Source organism: Muntiacus reevesi, chromosome 3 (genome assembly GCF_963930625.1).
Source record: "Muntiacus reevesi chromosome 3, mMunRee1.1, whole genome shotgun sequence".
Classification (NCBI taxonomy): domain Eukaryota; kingdom Metazoa; phylum Chordata; class Mammalia; order Artiodactyla; family Cervidae; genus Muntiacus; species Muntiacus reevesi.
The window spans coordinates 178,496,423-178,515,204 of NC_089251.1; the positions used below are offsets into that span (position 1 = coordinate 178,496,423).

The 18,782-nt window shown below is 42.2% G+C and overlaps 1 protein-coding gene across 4 annotated transcripts in view; it reads right to left on the reverse strand.

Moving 5' to 3' along the window:
• AIG1 (androgen induced 1) overlaps nt 1–18,782 on the reverse strand; it is a 269,086-nt gene that overhangs the window by 38,762 nt on the left and 211,542 nt on the right. For 2 of the 4 annotated variants that reach the window (XM_065931231.1, XM_065931232.1), the window contains exon 4: nt 421–536. The exons of the other annotated variants lie outside the window; for them this stretch is intronic. In XM_065931231.1, coding sequence (XP_065787303.1) covers nt 421–536 — 116 coding nt within the window. The remainder of the gene's footprint in view (nt 1–420; nt 537–18,782) is intronic. 4 annotated transcript variants of the gene reach the window in all.

An 18,782-nucleotide genomic window follows, 5' to 3' on the forward strand; every position in this document is an offset into this window, starting at 1 on the left:
TCACTTAGAGGGTGGAAGTCACTCCTGGAAGAGGTCATTCCTTCTGTCCTCATTTGCATTTGCTGCAACTCCCTCATTCCCAACAAAAGCAACAACAACAACAACAACAACAAAAAAGCAAAAAAAGCAATAAAACTGATGTCCAAGAAAAACATTTAGTTTGAAAAAGAGTTGAAAAATGCAGCCTTGGAAGAAGCACTGCTTACATGGGATTGTTCAACAAATTCCTGTTGTGTGAGGTTTGGCATATACTTTCTAAAAATATAAGCATCTGGGGAAATGAGACAAAGCCCAGGTCCTGGACCAAATGAGGCACACAGTGTGAATCTGTTAGTGATTATATCCATAATGAAATATGTGCCCAAATTTAGCAGCACAGAATCTAATACAACACGAAAGCCCAGCAGGCACCATCCTTACCATAATATATAGCCAACAGAGAAGGTACATATGGCGGCCAGCCCGCTGCTCCTGCTGGGATACGCATGGTGTGATGTCCTCATCTCGATTAATATAAAGGGCAACACCGTCGTGTGCTGCAAAAGAACAGAGAGCAGGTGACACAGGTTCTTATCATCACCCCTCAGCAGCTGTTCTGCCATCACTAGGAGAAAGGGTGGTGTCATTTCCACGCAAAAGTGCCTCAGCAGAGACCAGTATATGGTCTAAGTGGTAGAATGGACATGAACACATGCAGCCCATCAATTGCTCCCCTGTTTTTCCTTCTGTATCATAGTTTTTAAAACTGTATTTTCTTTATTCTCATTACAGGAAATTACAGAAAGATATAAAGGGAACAAATAGAATATAATAAAGGAATAAAAACAACCACTGTTAATATTTTACTATACGTCCTCCCACTTCTCAACTTTTTGTTCATATTATTTATACACAGTTAAGCTCATACTGTGCATGCCATTTTATTTGGAATGACAGCATGAGAATTTTTGATTTTCAATTTTAGAAATTCTTTTAGAATATAAACCCTGGCCAGAACTGCTGAAAACTCCATTTTATGGATGTATCAACATTTATCTTATCTATCCATCTATTTATTTTTGACCTTACAACATGGCTTGCAGGATCTTAGTTTTCTGATAAGGGATGGAACCCAGGCCGCAGGAGTGAAAGCGCTGAGTCCTAACCATTGGATCACCAGGAAATTCCCTATACCAACACTTATTTAACTGCTTTTTATTCTTGGTCATTAAGGAGTATAGGGTTTTTCAATTTTTACTTGAATAATTTTAATTTAAATAATTTTAAAGATATTCATTTTAAATTAATATCTTCTGCAGAAATCCTTGTTAAATTACTTTTTAACTGATGTATTGATGATTTACAATATATTGGTGTCAGGTGTACAACACAGTGATTTAAATTATTTTCTTACAGTCAAAGGTTATGATTTTAAGGCTGTTGATACATAATGCCAAATTACGTGTGAACCAGCAGCAGGTTAGAAAAGGAGGCCAAATTAGCTTGCAGAAAGGATGTTCTGGTGCATGGATTTAGATATGACGTTGGACTAGACACTCCAAAGAAGCTGCGTGGAATATTTCCACTTGTTTTTTTGAAGTCAGCGGCCACTCTTGATTCTCAGTACAGTGGGCCAGGATAGGGATAAAACTTATCCCCTCCATATGGTAAGAAGAAAGGAAGGTCAAGTACTCCTGACATTGAAATTTGGTGGAAAGATACAAGGGGAAAAGAGCTTCTTAGGTAAAACTGACTCAGGATATAAATTTACCTTCCATCACTGGAGAGTTTTCCAAGAGTAAGAAGATGGTGGAGCCGAGAACTGAACCACCAGCAACTGTGAGTTCTATTAAGGATACTCCTTAATGGTCATGAGAGAGTACTTCTTCTGCTCTTGCTGTATAGTTTAATGTTCCAGGAAAAGGCAGGAAACTGTATGTTATGATTTTCAAACTCTAATAAGTACTGTCACAAAATGGAACCAGGTGACAGGCAGACCTGGCAGGAAAAGACGGTAGGGAGAGCGAAGGGAACATCTTTGGAGTAACTTACTGTTTATATTCACAGAAAAAATAGGATATTGTAAGAAATGATAAGACACTGGCAACTCTTTGCTTTAAACTTTCTCTTCTACATAATCATTCCGACTGCCAATACATGGCAATTAGACTATGGTATGCCTATAATGTCGGGTGGGTGACTCCATAGTTGGGTAGCTTTATATTTCCTTATCCTTTGCTTCTCTGTTATTGTTTTAAATAATTAGTATGATTAGCTCTAAAGGGAACCACACAAAATGTACACATGTGTTAATACAGAGATGGTATGTATTTTAAAGACCTATTTCATTGTTGTTTTTTTTCCCCACTATAATTTAGTCACCTCAGATAATGTTGGCCTGGAATTTCACCAATAATTTGAGATGCCAAAAATAGTTCTGCAATAGTGACTTCATGTAAAAAGTCAAATATATAGTTAGCAATAAGGCTAAGACTTCTCAGATCCCACATAGAAGAAAAATCCCTGCAAATCAAATATTTACACTGAAGATAGTGGTGACTCTAATAGCCTGTGCTGGTTATAAAATGATATTATTTTTGACTTTTTAATATTAAGATATATCTAAGCTCTACTTCTTACTCCATTGTACCACACTGAGTAAAAATTCACTCATTTTTCTATAAATCTGTATAAGTTCCAACAACTAATCTGAATATTTTTACCCAGTTAACATTATTTTACCAAGCCTATTTGCTGATCATCAGATGTCAAACCTGGAAAGGTTAGGATGTCCTTTGGTGATGCCAGACAATAAAAAAAAAAAAAATCTCTTTGAAAAACGAAAATCTCTCCAGGTCACTTCATTTCTGGCATCATTGCCACTAAAAAGGAGCTATCTGTTCCATCAAAAGAGGACAAAAGATTTTTCTGCGGCTAGCTGGGCCCATGCCAACTTTGACCAGGGGCAAATTCTATATGAGAGTAGTAACAGCTTATTATGTAGAATTTTCAGGCACTAAAGAATGTATGTCCTCTTTTCTAAAATTTTATAATGCAAATTATGTTTACTGATAAACATTACATATTAACAAAAGTAAAAATAGTGCAAAATATTTACAGCAAATATAAATGTTTCTCTGCATGTAGCTAAAGTCTTATGACTAAAAAAAAAAGATTTAAAAAAATCTATGAAAGGCCTTGTTGAATCTCTAAGTTACCTTTGGCAGCTAATTGTGACTCAAAATCTGTAGCAGCAAGAGGAGCAATGACTTCAGAACTAGGGGTACAAGAAATTCAGTTCTAATCCACTCCCAGGCAATACTGTTTCAATGACTTAAGAACCAGGAAAGAAATATTCAGCTCCATTTAAGACCAAAGCTGCGCACGAGTGGTAAGCTTACATTTTGTTCACTGTGGTATTTGGAGCACTTAAAAAAGAGCCTAGCACACAGGAGGGGCTCAATAAATATTTGTGGAGATCATTTAATCTTTGAAACATCCTAAGTGGGAGTTACTAACTTTTTTCTGTAGATGGGATTAATAAAGACTGGGAAAAAGTAACTGTCTTGTTAAAAATTATTTATTTATTTGTTGCTTTTGGTTGTGCTGGGCCTTCCTTGCTGTGTGCAGGCTTTATTGAGTTGCAGCGAGCAGGAGTTACGCTCTAGTTATGGTGCATGGGCTTCTTAACTGCAGTAGCTTCTCCTGTCGCAGAGTACCGGCTCTAGAGTGTGTGGGCTTCAGCAGTGGTGGGCCACCAGTTCAGTGGCCATCCCCAATCCCCCACCTCCCGGCATATGGAATCTTCCTGAACCAGGATCAAACCTGTGTCCCCTGCATTGGCAGTGAATTCCTAAGCACTAGACCACCAGAGAAATCCAAAGGCGATAACTGTCGGGCCCTAGTAAGTCAGTCTACCGAGTGTTCAAGAACAGTTCTGTCTCCAAATTCCATGCTGTTTCATATATTAGAATTATGTCTTTAAAAGATATCAGAGATAAATCATGTTTGACTCAATAAGCTTCTGGCAGTACATGATTTAAGGTTACTTATGTTGTATCTCAACAAACCAGAACTATTTTTTTGCTTAAGCCTCAAAATAAACAAAAAGATTTTCACTGTGAAAAAAACACATTTTACTAAATGAGTTCTTTCCTGTGACATTTAGGCATCAGAACAGTATCATGGAGGAAGGACACAAATACAAAGTGCCTACAAAAGTCAAAAGTCCTGATTCAGACCTGTCGCAGGCTACGTGAGTTTTTAAATAACTTTTTTAGTCAATTCACTTTTTTTTCTTAAGTAAATACACTTAAAGGAAAACTTATGAGGCTTGTAAAACTCTCCTAAATGGAATACATTAATAGAAGATAACCACAAAAACGAATACAATGGAAACTAACTGATCTTGAATTCAACAGATGCGTTTGCTCGTTTGATTCAGAAGCCTGCTCTATATGTGTTAAGTAGGGGTGTTAGAATTAGAGGGCCTTAAAGACACGCACATAGAGCTAGATTCTAAATGAAATCAGAAGGATTGAAAGATAATTGAGAGAGAACTACCTTTTCACCAGGTAATTCAATACTATTTAATGCCAGGGCCCCGTGCCCCTAAGTTATCTCAAATACCATTTGAGTCACACACCTATGCTCTGGAACAGATTATCTATAAATTGTACCTGTACCTTCTAAGTGCTGAATTATTTGATTTATGAACAGGTGTGCTTTTGCCAGAAAAAATGGAGAGACAGATGAGTAGGAAGTTTAGGTATGGACGGAGGAACTTAATGGTATTTAACAAGATTTAAAAAATGGATTTATACTACACAAGAAGGGTCTGGACTTGCTATGGGAAAAATACATTCATTATTTGTGATGGCATTTGGTAATCTATAAACTAAAGGGAAGTTTTATAATAAACTTTCTTGCAGAATAAATAGAAGGATTAAAATATATGCTGTGTGATGGTACAAAAGTAGAGCATATGAATTAGGAGACTGCTCAAGATTAAAGTTCTAGCATCTGTGGTTATAGTCAGAATGTGTAATACATAAAATATTAAATGAAATTTGAAGACTTTCACCTTCCATTTCTTTGGTCTTTCTCCTGCTTTCCAAAATATATACATATTTAAAGTGAACATTTAAAAAAATATTTTTTTATTTGGCTGCTCTGGGTCTTAGCTGCAACATATGGGATCCAGTTCCCTGATCAGGGATCCAAACCCCTTCATGGGGACCACAGAGTCTTCGCCCACTAGACTACCAAGGAAGTCTCCAAAATATTTTTTTAAATAGAAAGGTACTGCTTCCATACCATATAACACAGATTAAAAATCATTTCAATGGACATTGGGGTACATTTATCTTTTCAAATAACTAGGACATAGGAACAACTTAAATGTCCATTGATGGAGGAATGGATAAAGAAAATGTGGTACGTATATATTATATATACTATGGAATACTGTGTGATGCTTTGCTTAGTCACTCAGTCGTGTCCAACTCTTTCTGATCCCATGGACTTAGCCTGCCAGGCTACTCTGTCCCTGGGGATTCTCCAGGCAAGACTGTTGGAGTGGGGAGCCATTCCCTTCTCCAGGGGATCATCCAACCCAGGGATTGAACCCAGGTCTCCTGCACTGCAGGTGGATTCTTTACCAGCTAAGCCATCAGGCAAGCCCAAGAATACTGGAGTGGATAACCTATCCCTTCTTCAGGGGAACTTTCTGACCCAGAAATTGAACTGGGGTGTCCTGCATTGCAGGTGGATTCTTTACCAGCTGAGCTACCAGGAAAGTCCATCGCTTAAATATTGGATCTTAAAAAAAATGGTACAAATGGACTTATTTACAAAACAAATAGAGTCACAGATGTAGAAAAAAAACAAAACCTTATGGTTACCAAAGGGGCAGGGTGAACAGGGATAAACTGGGAGACTGGGACTGACATATACACACTGCTGTGTATGAGACAGCTGAGCAACGTGCATAAAACAAATAACTAATAAGACCCTACTGTGTGGCACAGGGAACTCTACACAATACTCTGCAATGACCTGCATGGGAACAGAATCTAAAAAACCGTGGATATGTGTGTATGTAGGGACATAGCTGACTCACTTTGCTGTACAGTGGCCACAGGTCTGGAAAAGGTCTGTTTTCATTCCAATCCCAGAGAAAGGCAATGCCAAAGAATGCTCAAACTACCACACAGCTGCACTCATCTCACACGCTAGCAAAGTAATGCTCAAAATTCTCCAAGCCAGGCTTCAACAGTACGTGAACCGTGAACTTCCAGATGTCAAGCTGGATTGAGAAAAGGCAGAGGAACCAGAGATCAAATTGCCAACATTCGCTGGATCATCGAAAAAGCAAGAGAGTTCCAGGAAAACATCTACTTCTGCTTTATTGACTATGCCAAAGCCTTTCACTGTGTGGATCACAACAAACTGTGGAAAATTCTGAAAGAGATGGGAATACCAGACCACCTTACCTGCCTCTTGAGAAATCTGAATGCAGGTCAAGAGGGAACAGTTAGAACTGGACATAGAAAAATAGACTGGTTCCAAATCGGGAAAGGAGTACATCAAGGCTGTATATTGTCACCTTGTTTATTTAACTTATATGCAGAATACATCATGCGAAATGCTGGGCTGGATGAAGCACAAGCTGGAATTAAGATTGCTGGGAGACATATCAATAACCTCAGATATGCAGATGACACTACCCTTATGGCAGAAAGCAAAGAAGAACTAAACAGCCTTTTGATGAAAGTTAAAGAGGAGAGTGAAAAAGTTGGCTTGAAGCTCAACATTCAGAAAACTAAGATCATGGCATCTGGTTCCATCACTTCATGGCAACAGATGAGGAAACAATGAAAACAGTGAGAGACTTTCTTATTTGGGACTCCAAAATCACTGCAGTTGGTGACTGCAGTCATGAAATTAAAAGATACTTGCTTCTTGGAAGAAAAGCTATGACCAACCTAGACAGCATATTAAAAAGCAGAGACATTACTTTGTCAACAAAGGTCCGTCTAGTTAAGGCTATGGTTTGTCCAGTAGTCATATATGGATGTGAGAATTGAACTAAAAAGAAAGCTGAGCACCCAAGAATTGATGCTTTTGAACTGTGGTGTTGGTGAAGACTCTTGAGAGTCCTTTGGACTGCAAGGAGATCCAACCAATACATCCTAAAGGAAGTCAGTTCTGAATATTCATTGGAAGGATTGATGCTGAAGCTGAAACTCCAATCCTTTGGCCACCTGATGGGAAGAACTGACTCATTGGAAAAGACTGTGATGCTGGAAAAGATTGATGGTAGGAGGGAAAGGGGATGACAGAGGATGAGATGGTTGGATGGCATCACCGACTCTATGGACATGAGTTTGAGTAAGCTCCAGGAGTTGGTGATGGACAAGGAAGCCTGGTGTGCTGCAGTCCATGGGGTTGCAAAGAGTTGGACATGACTGAACGACTGAATTGATGATGATGCAGAAACCAACACAACATTGCAAATCAACTACATGTCAATATAAGTTTTAAAAAAGACAAAAAAAAATAAAAAGGTTTTCTTTCTTGGAAGCCAAAACAGCTTTTGAACACGAGGTGTGCCAGACTATCCCCTGCCTACCTGGATAATGAGCGAGCTGGCCATCCTCTGTCCACTGATTTGCATCAGGAGGACACAGGCAGACCTCTGGGGATGTTCTCAAGGTAATGGATGCATTACATCGCCATCTGAGCTAGCTAAAAATGAGACTGCGGGGCATAGCTCCTGGGGATGTCTGGCTTGCTGGATTCCAGTGGAGTAGTGCTCACGGTGGTCCCCGTGTAAGTAGACTGCATTTCTTGCCTTCATTACTGTCAGGATAGGTTTTGTTATATTCTATGATAAATTTTTATCATAAAAAAATTGAAGGATGGTGCTCGCACGTGCGTGTGTATGTGCGTGTATTTGAGTACCTGCATTCTTGTGGGTACTTGGCTGCAGGCAGGGTGAGAGATGTGACCGGACTTGCCTGGGACCATGGGGTGAGGGACAGTCCTTATGATATCCTAGCAATTGGTTGCTTTGGCTATTCAGTCACTCTCTTATGTCTGACTCTGTGACTCCATGGACTGTACCCTGCCCGGCTCTTCTGTCTATGGAATATTCCAAGGCAAGAATACTAGAGTGGGTTGCTATTTCCAATCCAGGGGATCTTCCCCATTCAGGAATCGAACCTGCGTCTCTTGTGTCTCCTGTATTGGCAGACGGATTGTTACCACCGAACCACCAGGGAAGCCCTCATAAATTATAAATAAAAATAATATAGAAAACAGCTCTAGGATACAGAAAGGCATACACTCCATACTTTAACATGAATATTTTGTTCCTTTACTCTGCCACCCCTTAACCAGTGTAAAAGGGGATTAAAATAGAAATTTCTGTGCTGTCATAAAGCAACAAGGAATTTCCAGGTTTGAAGTTAAAGCCCATTGTATTAGTAAAACATGATCTAAAACGATAGGAAGGGTGATATGAGAAAGACTGGCCAAAAAAAAAAAAAAAAAAAAAAAATCAGAAAACACTGACGAATTCTAACCTTTGCAAAGCTTCTGGGCTCTCCAAATAAGGCAAACGTTTGATGAATGCAGAGAAAGGCAGCGCTGGGCGGGGCATGCGCAGAACTGGGGTGGGGCTGCCCCTGGAGCGACCATAAATTCAGAGTCAGTGGATGTCAAACCGGGCCGCCTGGAAACAAAGCTGAGGCAGGCTCTGAAAAACCTGAATTTTAAACTCTGAAAACCCAACCAAATGCTTTCTCCTGCCACCAAACCCGGTCATTATTAACTTTATTAATTGGTCAGCTCAAAATCTGCCACCTTCCCTCACTCTCTTCACAATGGGGATATTTTGGTGTTTTTTTTTTTAATCCTCAGTAGCTTCCAGTCTGTAGGAGTCAAATGGAACTTCCTTGTGTCAGGGGCCTCCGTCTCCTGAGAGCTGAGGTGCTAGCTTTAATGTGGTCACACTAGTACAATGTGACACAGAATCTCCCCAGAAACGCCAGAGCCTTTGAAACTGTGCCTTTTCTGTGTGGAGCTGGATACCTGTCACCACTGGCTCTCAAACTGTCCGAGATACGCTTACACAGGCTTCTCAGAATGAGGTTAGACATGTGACCCAGGGTCAGAAACGTAGATTCAGATGGAACCAATATTTAAGTGTCAGTATGTTCCAGGCACTTCTAAAATGCTTTATGGACTCAATACTAAATTTGGGACTCATCCAGTTCTAACATTAGCCCCAGCAGCTCTTAGGATATGGTTTTAATAATTAGGGCAAATAAACAAAACAGAGTCATGCATTGAACCAAGACACGCGTATCTTTGCAATTAAAAGCAAATGATGCATCACAGAAACAATTAACACTGGGACAGTGGTACCATTTTACCAGGCCATGATTTCTGCATTTAAAAAGCACTTTTAATATGACTCGAGGGAAGTTAGTATCTCCTGCTGAGTCCTGCTAGTGAAGGTATCCACAAGGAGCTGAGGCTCTGTGGCATTATTGGGAAGCTCCAGAGCGGTGCCTTCGGTTCAGCCCAGCAGCCTGTGGGCCACTAAAAGGAATTTTGTGAACGTGGTTCCAGAAATAATCCACGTTGTATCTTAAAAGGTAAGAGTGACTTGAAAGTGACCCCAGAGTCACTAGTTCCATGAACATTTCACAATTAGTATCTGTGGTTCGGACAGAATAGCACTGTGAGGATGACTGGTCTGAGATGATCAAGTGATTACAACATCACTACACGCAGATGTGCACACTCGGGAGAGTGCAACGATTGGGGTGACCTGGTCTGCTGGGGTGGGTCGAGGGAAAGCTTCACACACCAGGAGACATTTCAATTGGGTGTTAAACTCCAATACTTTGGCCACCTCATGCGACGAGTTGACTCATTGGGAAAGACCCTGATGCTGGGTGGGATTGGGGGCAGGAGGAGAAGGGGACGACAGAGGATGAGATGGCTGGATGACATCACCGACTCGATGGACATGAGTTTGAGTAAACTCCGGGAGTTGGTGATGGACAGGGACGCCTGGCGTGCTGCGATTCAGGGGTCACAGTCGGACACAACTGAGCACTTGAACTGAACTGAGGGCTTCACAAGTAGAAGAAAGGGCACAGGTAGAAGTTCATTTACTAACTCAAGAAGAAGAAATGATGTAAAGGCACTGTAGAGACCACTAAGGAACCATCACCGTGTCACAGGACACGAAAGAGCATGAAGAATGACGTCTGGACAGCTGAAGTGGGCAGAAGCCACATCGTGCAGTAATTTTATATGGACTCTGTTTTGTAAGAAGCAGAGGTAGCTCCGGGTAAACTCCTCAATACAGCTGAAAGTACACAGACGTAGGAGAAGCATATTTGGGTACTGATAGTAGAAAGGGCAATATACTTTGGCCACTTGATCCAAAGAGCTGACTCATTGGAAAAGACCCTGATGCTGGGAAAGATTTGAAGGCAAAAGGAGAAGGGGGTGGCAGTGAATGAGATGGTTAGATGGCATCACCAACTCCATGGACATGCATTTGAGCAAACTCTGGGAGATGCTGAAGGACAGGGGAGCGTGGCAGGTCTCAAAGAGTTGGACATGACTCAGCGACTGAACAGTAATAAAGTAGAAAGGGTGAGCTGGAGGCAGGAGGGAGGACAGACTGGACAGAGGAGAGGTTTGTCTACAGACATGGTCCTTTCTCCTGCCTTCCCTTTGTCCCGCCCACTCTTTCCTCAAGGCAGGAACCTGACTCTCTCCATGACTTTCTTCTAGATCTTCCTCAGCCTCCTCTCTCCTCTACCTCTCTAGAGCCTCCTCACCTACAATTTCCCCCTCTTTACTTCTCTTTTCTCTTTTACTTTAATAATTACTGTACTACTGGAAAACAGTACAGGGGAAAGACTAAAAAAGAAATCTGGTCTTCATTTTATTATTATTTTATTGGAGTGAAATTGTTTTATAAAGTTGTGTTAGTTTCTAATGTGGGTTGAAAAATTCTGGCAAACACATATGATAGGTTAAACAAGCCAATGACTTCATTCATCTGTCTTATGTTGCTTCCCCCATCATTCATTATGTGCAGAAACACTGCATATACAGTAATAAGAATGTTTACAATTTCCTAAGCTTCTAATATAAACTCAGTTTTATACACTAAACACTTCCAGTCAGCATTATATTTAATTATTAGAGCAACTCTAATGAAACAGATATTTTCATGTCCATTTTATAAATGAAGAAGTGGAGGAACAGAGGGATGAACTTGTCAGAGGTTACGCAGAAGTAGGCAATGGTGTAGCCAGCCTTAGACCTCGGATCTGTGAGTGTGAAAGTCTCTCAGTCATGTCTGACTCTTGGTGACCTCATGGACTGTAGCCTGCCAGGCTCCTCTGTCCATGGAATTCTCCAGGCAAGAATACTGGCATGGGTAGCCATTCCCTTCTCCAGGGGGGGATCTTCCCAACTCAGGGATTGAACCCAGGTCTCCTGCATTGCAGGTGCAGATTCTTTACCATCTGAGCCACCAGGGAAGCCTAAGAATGCTGGAGTGGGTAGCCTATATCCCTTCTCCAGGGGATCTTCCTGACCCAGGAACTGAACCAGGGTCTCCTGCATTGCAGGTGGATTCTTTACCAGCTGAGATACCAGGGAAGGCAGTAGACCTCAGATCTACTAGACTCCAAACCTGTGTTTTCTTCCTGAGTGACACACACTGCTCCCCAAACTAGCCTGTTTGTTCATTCACTCAATAAAAGCTTATTGTACTCCCACCACGTGCAACTCACGATTTCATGCATTTAAATATATTCCAGGATAGAGCAGACAAAGATCATTGCCCCAGTGGAAGGCTGTTCTCGGGAATGCATTTCAATTTTGTTGTTGTTCAGTTGCTAAGCTGGGTCTGATTCTTTGTGATCTCATGGACTGTATCACACCAGGCATTTCAATTAGGCAAATACAAATGTGGAGTCTCTCAGCTCAGAAAAGACCAAAGTCATTAGGACTGCATAAGTATTATATGAGATTCTGTAGTAAAAGTGACTTATACAGTACATGCAAAAATAACTGAGAGGGATTTGGGGAGATCTCTCACTTAAGACAAATTGCTAAATGATATTGTCTAATATCTACTGCATGCCAGTCCACTACCTGGATTCAGTTCAGTCGCTCAGTTGTGTCCAACTCTTTGCAACCCCATGGACTGCAGCACATTAGGCTTCCCTGTCCATCACCAACTCCCAGAGTTTGCTCAAACTCATGTCCAAAGTCATTTATATCTTAACAGTGATCCTCTGGGGCATATGTTTATATCAAATCTGTTTTACAAAAATCGAGGCACAGGGAAGTTGATGAAGTTGCTCTGGGTTCACCAACTGGAAGGTGGTGGGTTTGGGCTTAGACTTGGGCAGTGTGGCTTTCAGACTTATTCTTGAACTGTGATGCTCTAATGCCTGTGAAGCCCTTGGGAAAACCTGAGAATTGAGAATGCTCAGTGGAAAAATGGAGACAAGGAGTGATGCTCTTGGTCTCATGACTATGCCTGGGAGGAAGAGCCTGGCCCTTCCCTCACCCACCCATTCACCTCAAGGGGCTTCAAGGGCTAAAGGACAAGGGGCCTACACCAAGGTTAAAAGGGAGACTATCAGAACAGACTTCCCATTCATGTTTGGGGGTAAATCTCACGGGTACCAAGAGCCTCAGGTAGGCAGAGAGACAGGAATAAGAATAACTGCAGTCCACTGACATAGGCAGGCACTGAGATGCTATGGGTGGCTGTTTTTTGTCTTTTCTTTGGCCTCAGTTCAGTTCAGTTCAGTCGCTCAGTCGTGTCCGACTCTTTGTGACCCCATGAATCGCAGCACGCCAGGCCTCCCTGTCCATCACCAACTCCTGGAGCTTACCCAAACTCATGCCCATTGAGTTGGTGATGCCAACCAACCATCTCATCCTCTGTCATCCCCTTCTCTTCCTGCCCTCAATCTTTCCCAGCATCAGGGTCTTTTCAAATGAGTCAGCTCTTCGCATCAGGTGGCCAAAGTATTGGAGTTTCAGCTTCAATATCAGTCTTTCCAATGAACACCCAGGACTGATCTCCTTTAGGATGGACTGGTTGGATAAATGTATTTGGAAAGCATTTTAGTGGCTGGGTTGAAGAGGAGTGGAAGGAAGAGTAATGGGAGACATATTAGAGGTAGAAGGCAAGGGAAAGGAGATTTAATCAGGTGTTCCCATCATCAGGAAAATTTCCAGCACACTTAAAGCTCATTACACATGGTCAAGTTCAGGGAGCAGGTAGAGAAAAATGAAACTCATTGTGAGGAGCACTCTGAAATTAAAAAGAACTGGCAAAATAGGAAAGTAGGACTTTAATGTCATTCATATGCTTCTCTAAAATTATTTTGAGCTCCAGAGAAATATGCATCCAAGTCCGTCAGCATCCTCTACTGTTAGGGTTTTATTCTGACCACTTGATTCCCTTCTCTGAAACCTTCGCACTCTCTTCAGAACAAAGTCCGAGTTTCTTACCACTGCCTTCAGACACACATCCCATCTGCTGGACTCAGCGGGCTTTTCTAGACTAGTCTCATACATTTTCTACTGGCAACTTTACTGTTCCACCAAAAGACCTTCCATGGCCAGGCCTTTGCTCCCACTCTCTTCTCTGATTATAATCCTCTGATATTTGGGAGTTTCTCCTTAGTCCACACTGAAGGCATGGTCATTTTCTGCTTATCAGAGAATCATCCCTCACAGACCTCTGCTGCTTCACAGTTAAGTCGGGCAGTGGCACTAGTTCTGGTCAATAGGCTATTATTAACGAGAGTGATGTGGACACTTCTAGGTTGGTGCTGGTGTGAAGATTCTGAGTATCAATAGGCCACAGGATGCTACAGTCAACACAAAGGAAGGGGAGCACCATGAGGCATGGGGAGCTTCTTTAGGGAGAAGGGACAAGCTTTACTGACCACTGCAGACTTAGTCCCCTCCTCTGTACAGGCAACTTAATAGTGTCTCAACAAACCTTTGTTAGAGGACCATGAAAATATGACTTTCCCCTAGGTATGCCCTGTTTTCCATTAGTTTTAATATTAAAAAGACCTGGCAATTTAAGATGAATAAAAAATAAATTCCTAGATGACGTACATAAGTGAATTAAAAATACCTTCATCTTGAAGGGACAAAAAATAAAGTTTTCCATTACAGAGAAGAATGGGACTACTTTGCCCCAAATCATATTCATCTGGGACTAAATCACCTAACTAAAGCTAAAGCTGAATAGTCACAAAATACAGAGAGGCATTAATTTTTTGAAGTGAGAAAATAGTAACACATTTCCATCAACTTTGGTAATTTTCCCGCTTTCCTCCACTGCAATACATAAGCAGATTTCAACCATCCCAAAGAAGCTTCTTCACCAAGTCTTCAAATACAATGATTTCAAATGGTTTTCATTTAGCCTTGTTTATGATAAAATAAATGTTATTCTGATTGATTGGCAAATGTCTACCAGCAGCAATAGGAGCAATTATGTTTGACATGAAGACGTTATAAAATCTATAACCCAAACCTTTAAAGCCTGATTTGAAATGTCAAATTTGACTTATGAGAACCAGTTATAATCCAGCTTCACGCAAAAAGCATTAAGTTAATGCTGGAGCAAAGTACTGTGGCCAAGTGTGCGCTGGCATAATTAATCAGGGATGTTTCAGAAAAGAATCATCTCCAAGAGGTTATTGATTTACTGTCATGACACGTTTTTTCTTACGGCTGCGCTGGTGCTCTGGAGCCGGGATGCACTGGCATGCATTTTTCAGTGACTAAGCCTTGATCTGTCCTCCTGGAATCCTGCCATCCTCACTGACATCTGCAAACACTCACATTTGACAGCCTCATGCCTGAGCCTGGTGGCTTCCAAGTTGATTAGGATTAGTTCAGAGGGGTTTTGGACTAGACTGAGTGTAATCGAAAGCAGAGAGCCGTGATTCTCCAGAGGGTGACATGCACCCTGCCAATGGCATCATGTTAATAGAGACTCTGCATATGCATGCACACACACACACGCAAACACACACATATGCACACACCATAAGGCATATGCAAACCCATCCATGAATACACACATGCATATGCCCACACATACCTGCACGCACGCACACACATGCAAACACACACATATGCACACACCACAAGGCATATGCAAACCCATCCATGAATACACATGCATATGCCCACACATACCTGCATGCACACACACACACGCAAACACACACATATGCACACACCACAAGGCATATGCAAACCCACCCATGAATACACACATGCATATGCCCACACATACCTGCACGCACGCACACACACACACACCCCCATAGGAATACACATGCAAATGCACAGACATCGACATACTTAAGGAATGGGGAAGATTTCAGTTTTAATCTTTAAATTTATCTCTATTTAAATATATATATATATATATTTATTTATTTGGTTGCACCAGGCCTCAGTTGCAGCATGTGGGATCTAGTTTCCTGACCAAGGATCAAACCTGAGCCCCCTGCATTAGGAGCATGGAGTCTTAGCCACTGGACCACCAGGGAAGTCTGGAAATTTGTTTCTATGACCTATTAAATTCAAGCTTTTGCAGAAGCACTATTTAACAAGTAGCTGTGACTTAGCTCTTTTTCACAGTCATTCCATGACATAAGGTAATACTGTCAGAGGAGACTTTACAGCATCAAGCGTTTAAACATTCTCCCAAAGATTACAAGGGAAAGTCAAGGGAGAAAGAGGCAATTTAGCTCAGAGCACAAAACGTTTTCTCTGTAGCCTCCTAATTTGACTTTGCAACAGAAAAGGACACACTTTCTACTCAAAGCAATGCTGGTTGTTACAGACTTGTGGGTGGTCAGACAGTAGGTACTAGCGGGGAGGGAGGCCTCTAGGAAATGGATAACATCTCTGTTACCCTGGGCGCACAGTACATCAAGTTCACTGCTCCTTCTAGGCCTTTGTTCAAGCAGACATTCCCTGCACATTCTTGCCTTGCTCAGGCTGTACTGATGATTAAGTAGCCAGCACTGAATCCAGACTCGAGTGGATGCACAGGCTCTGCTTGCTGTGCAGAGATGGAGAGAAGGCAGGACCAGGAAGCCAATCACCAGTAGAGGGCTACATGACTTTGAGCCGACTGGGGTCCCTCTGGACCCCAGGCTCTTCATCTGTAAGAGCCTGCAGCAGTTGAGAGCAGGGATCCTGCGCAGGTCAGGTTCCCTGTGGAGCAGGCTCTTTGAGATGGGAACTGGTGTGCAGAGGTTTATTTGGGAGTTTCCGAGGGTCAGTGCCTACAGGTGGAAAAGAAGGGCAATAAGGCAGAGGGTGAAGTATGCTCGTGATGCTCATTGAGGGTCTTGACTGACTCCACTAGGAGATCTGAAGCTGGGTTGGCCTTCAGTGCTGTCCCAAACTGGGGTAAACGGGCCAGGTCTTTATCCCAAGCATGGACCAGTGATGGGATGTGGCTGTCTGGGGAAGGGGGCCTGACCTTTAGCAAGACGGCTCAGCTCAGGTGGGAGTGGCTCCCAGAGAGAACCTCCAGTGAGGGGCTGAAGGGACAGGAGCTCCAGCTGCGGGGGAAGTAAGTCCTTCGGTTCCCCAAAAGCGACACACCCAGGACATCACAGCACCAGGAGAGCATGCCCATAGTCATCACGCAGCCAGGTCCAATCTCTGCGTGTGATACTTATCAAGGGAATACAGCAATATATCAATACACTGATGGGTGGTTTTCTGTGCTCTGTTGTGTCTGGCTCTTTGTGACCCCACGGGCTGCAGTCTGCCAGGCTTCTCTGTCCATGGGATTTTTCAAGTAAGAATACTGGAGTGGGTTGCCACTTCTATCTCCAAGGAAGAGTCCCGTCCCAGGGATCGAACCCACGTCTCTTGCATCTCCTGCATTGACAGGTGGATTCTTCACTACTGCACCACCTGCTTGACAGCTCACAATTCACTCCAAGACTATGACTCCCCTGACATCATATGACTGACTGATTTAGGAGACAAGAAACTGGTCTGTCTACAGTAAATTCCTCACTATTGCCTAGTTTGGGATCTATAAAGGCAGCTAACCATAATTTTACACATGGTCATGCATGAGTAACAAGCCTCCTTGACATATAACTGGGTTTCTTATTAACCGAGGCACGGCTGGCACTTACTGCTCTTTAAAACTTGCCATCCATCTGTAGCTATACAACGACTTATTCCGCTGAGTAAGGCTGAATCAGGCACATGCTAGACCATGTAGCTTTGGTTCCTGTGAATCTGAGGCTCCAGGAACAATGCCAGTCATACAGATGTTGTAAAGCTCTAATTCCCCTGTGAGACAGTGTGTTTGGGAAGGGCTGCTGGAGAAAGAAGAATCTTCAGGCTCCATATCTAGATCACACAAAAGATCTTCAGTTTTATTTTTCCTTATGGCCTTAGGTCCTGTTAGTTGCACCCACCGACCAATATTTTAAATGATTTTATCTGCCAAGATGTATATATTCAAGTCCTAATTGTCTCCCATTTTTATATAATTAATCAAAGACATATATTTTTGGCCAGCTTCAGATCAGTATGAGATCAATGGTATTACCTATCCAGTGCTCACAGTTCAGCCAAATCAAAGAAACCTGACGTGTTCATTAGCCTCTTCAGACTAATCAAGGGGAGAGGAACATTTTTGCAAGCTTACACACAGCTTGCAGACTCTTCCTCATGCCTACTTTTGTGGACCCTGTTAAGAGTCAGGTTCCCATTCTGCAAATATCTTAGGTAAATAGAAAAATCCCGTGTCTGCAGTGGTGAGTGGAATTTACAACTTTTCACCCAGAGCCTTCCTCATTAGTGGGGAGTGGACTTTTAAGAGCTATTCATCACTTTTTGTCTGCAGGTCAATTCCTTGCTCCAGCCAACATATCTTCCTGACCCAATATTCCTCTCACTTTGATAGCCATAAATCTCAGCTTTATGGGAGCCACTAAAGAAGGAAGCTGGATGAGGTCAGAGCTCACTCGGAGCCTTGAGAATCTTTTCGGTCTCAAGAACTGAAGAGGATGAAGGGAGAACAGATGAGAGAAAGACTGTTCAAAAGGTATCAAATGAGGACCGTTATGCATTGTGTGAACTGGATATGACAGCCAGTTCCCAGAATACTGGGGCTAGGAATAAAGTGGACTGAGGAATATAAAAAGCTGTGTGCTGAACTGTATAAGGAGAAGCAGCTTCTGGGTTATGAAAGTGGAGCGGACTGAAAGTATAAATCGATTCAGTAAATGCTTTGGTAAATTTATGAGTATGATCAATGAAAAATGGATTACTAGGAAAGGCTAGGGTGCGTTAAGAATATCAAATGTCTTTAGAGTTGAAGACAAATAAGTCCTTCTCCAATGTGGCCTCAGGGGACCCTGTCCTCTGGCCTTAACTGATCTGGGGTCTGACCCTTGATGGGGATTGCTTCCATCCAGGGAAACAAGATGGCCCCAGTGTTTGAGCAAAGATGTTGGAATCCATCAGAATCTTGAGCAGGAAATGTTTTACAAATGTAGGTGAGGGACAGGGAAGGGAAGGAGAGATAGGCAGGATACTGGCAAGGGTCGGGGCTACGTTTTTGAGTCATGTGCATTTTTAAAAAAAAATTTATTTATTTTATTTTTGGCTGCGTTGGGTTTTTGTTGCTGCACAGGGGCTTTCGTTAGTTGAGGTGAGCAGGG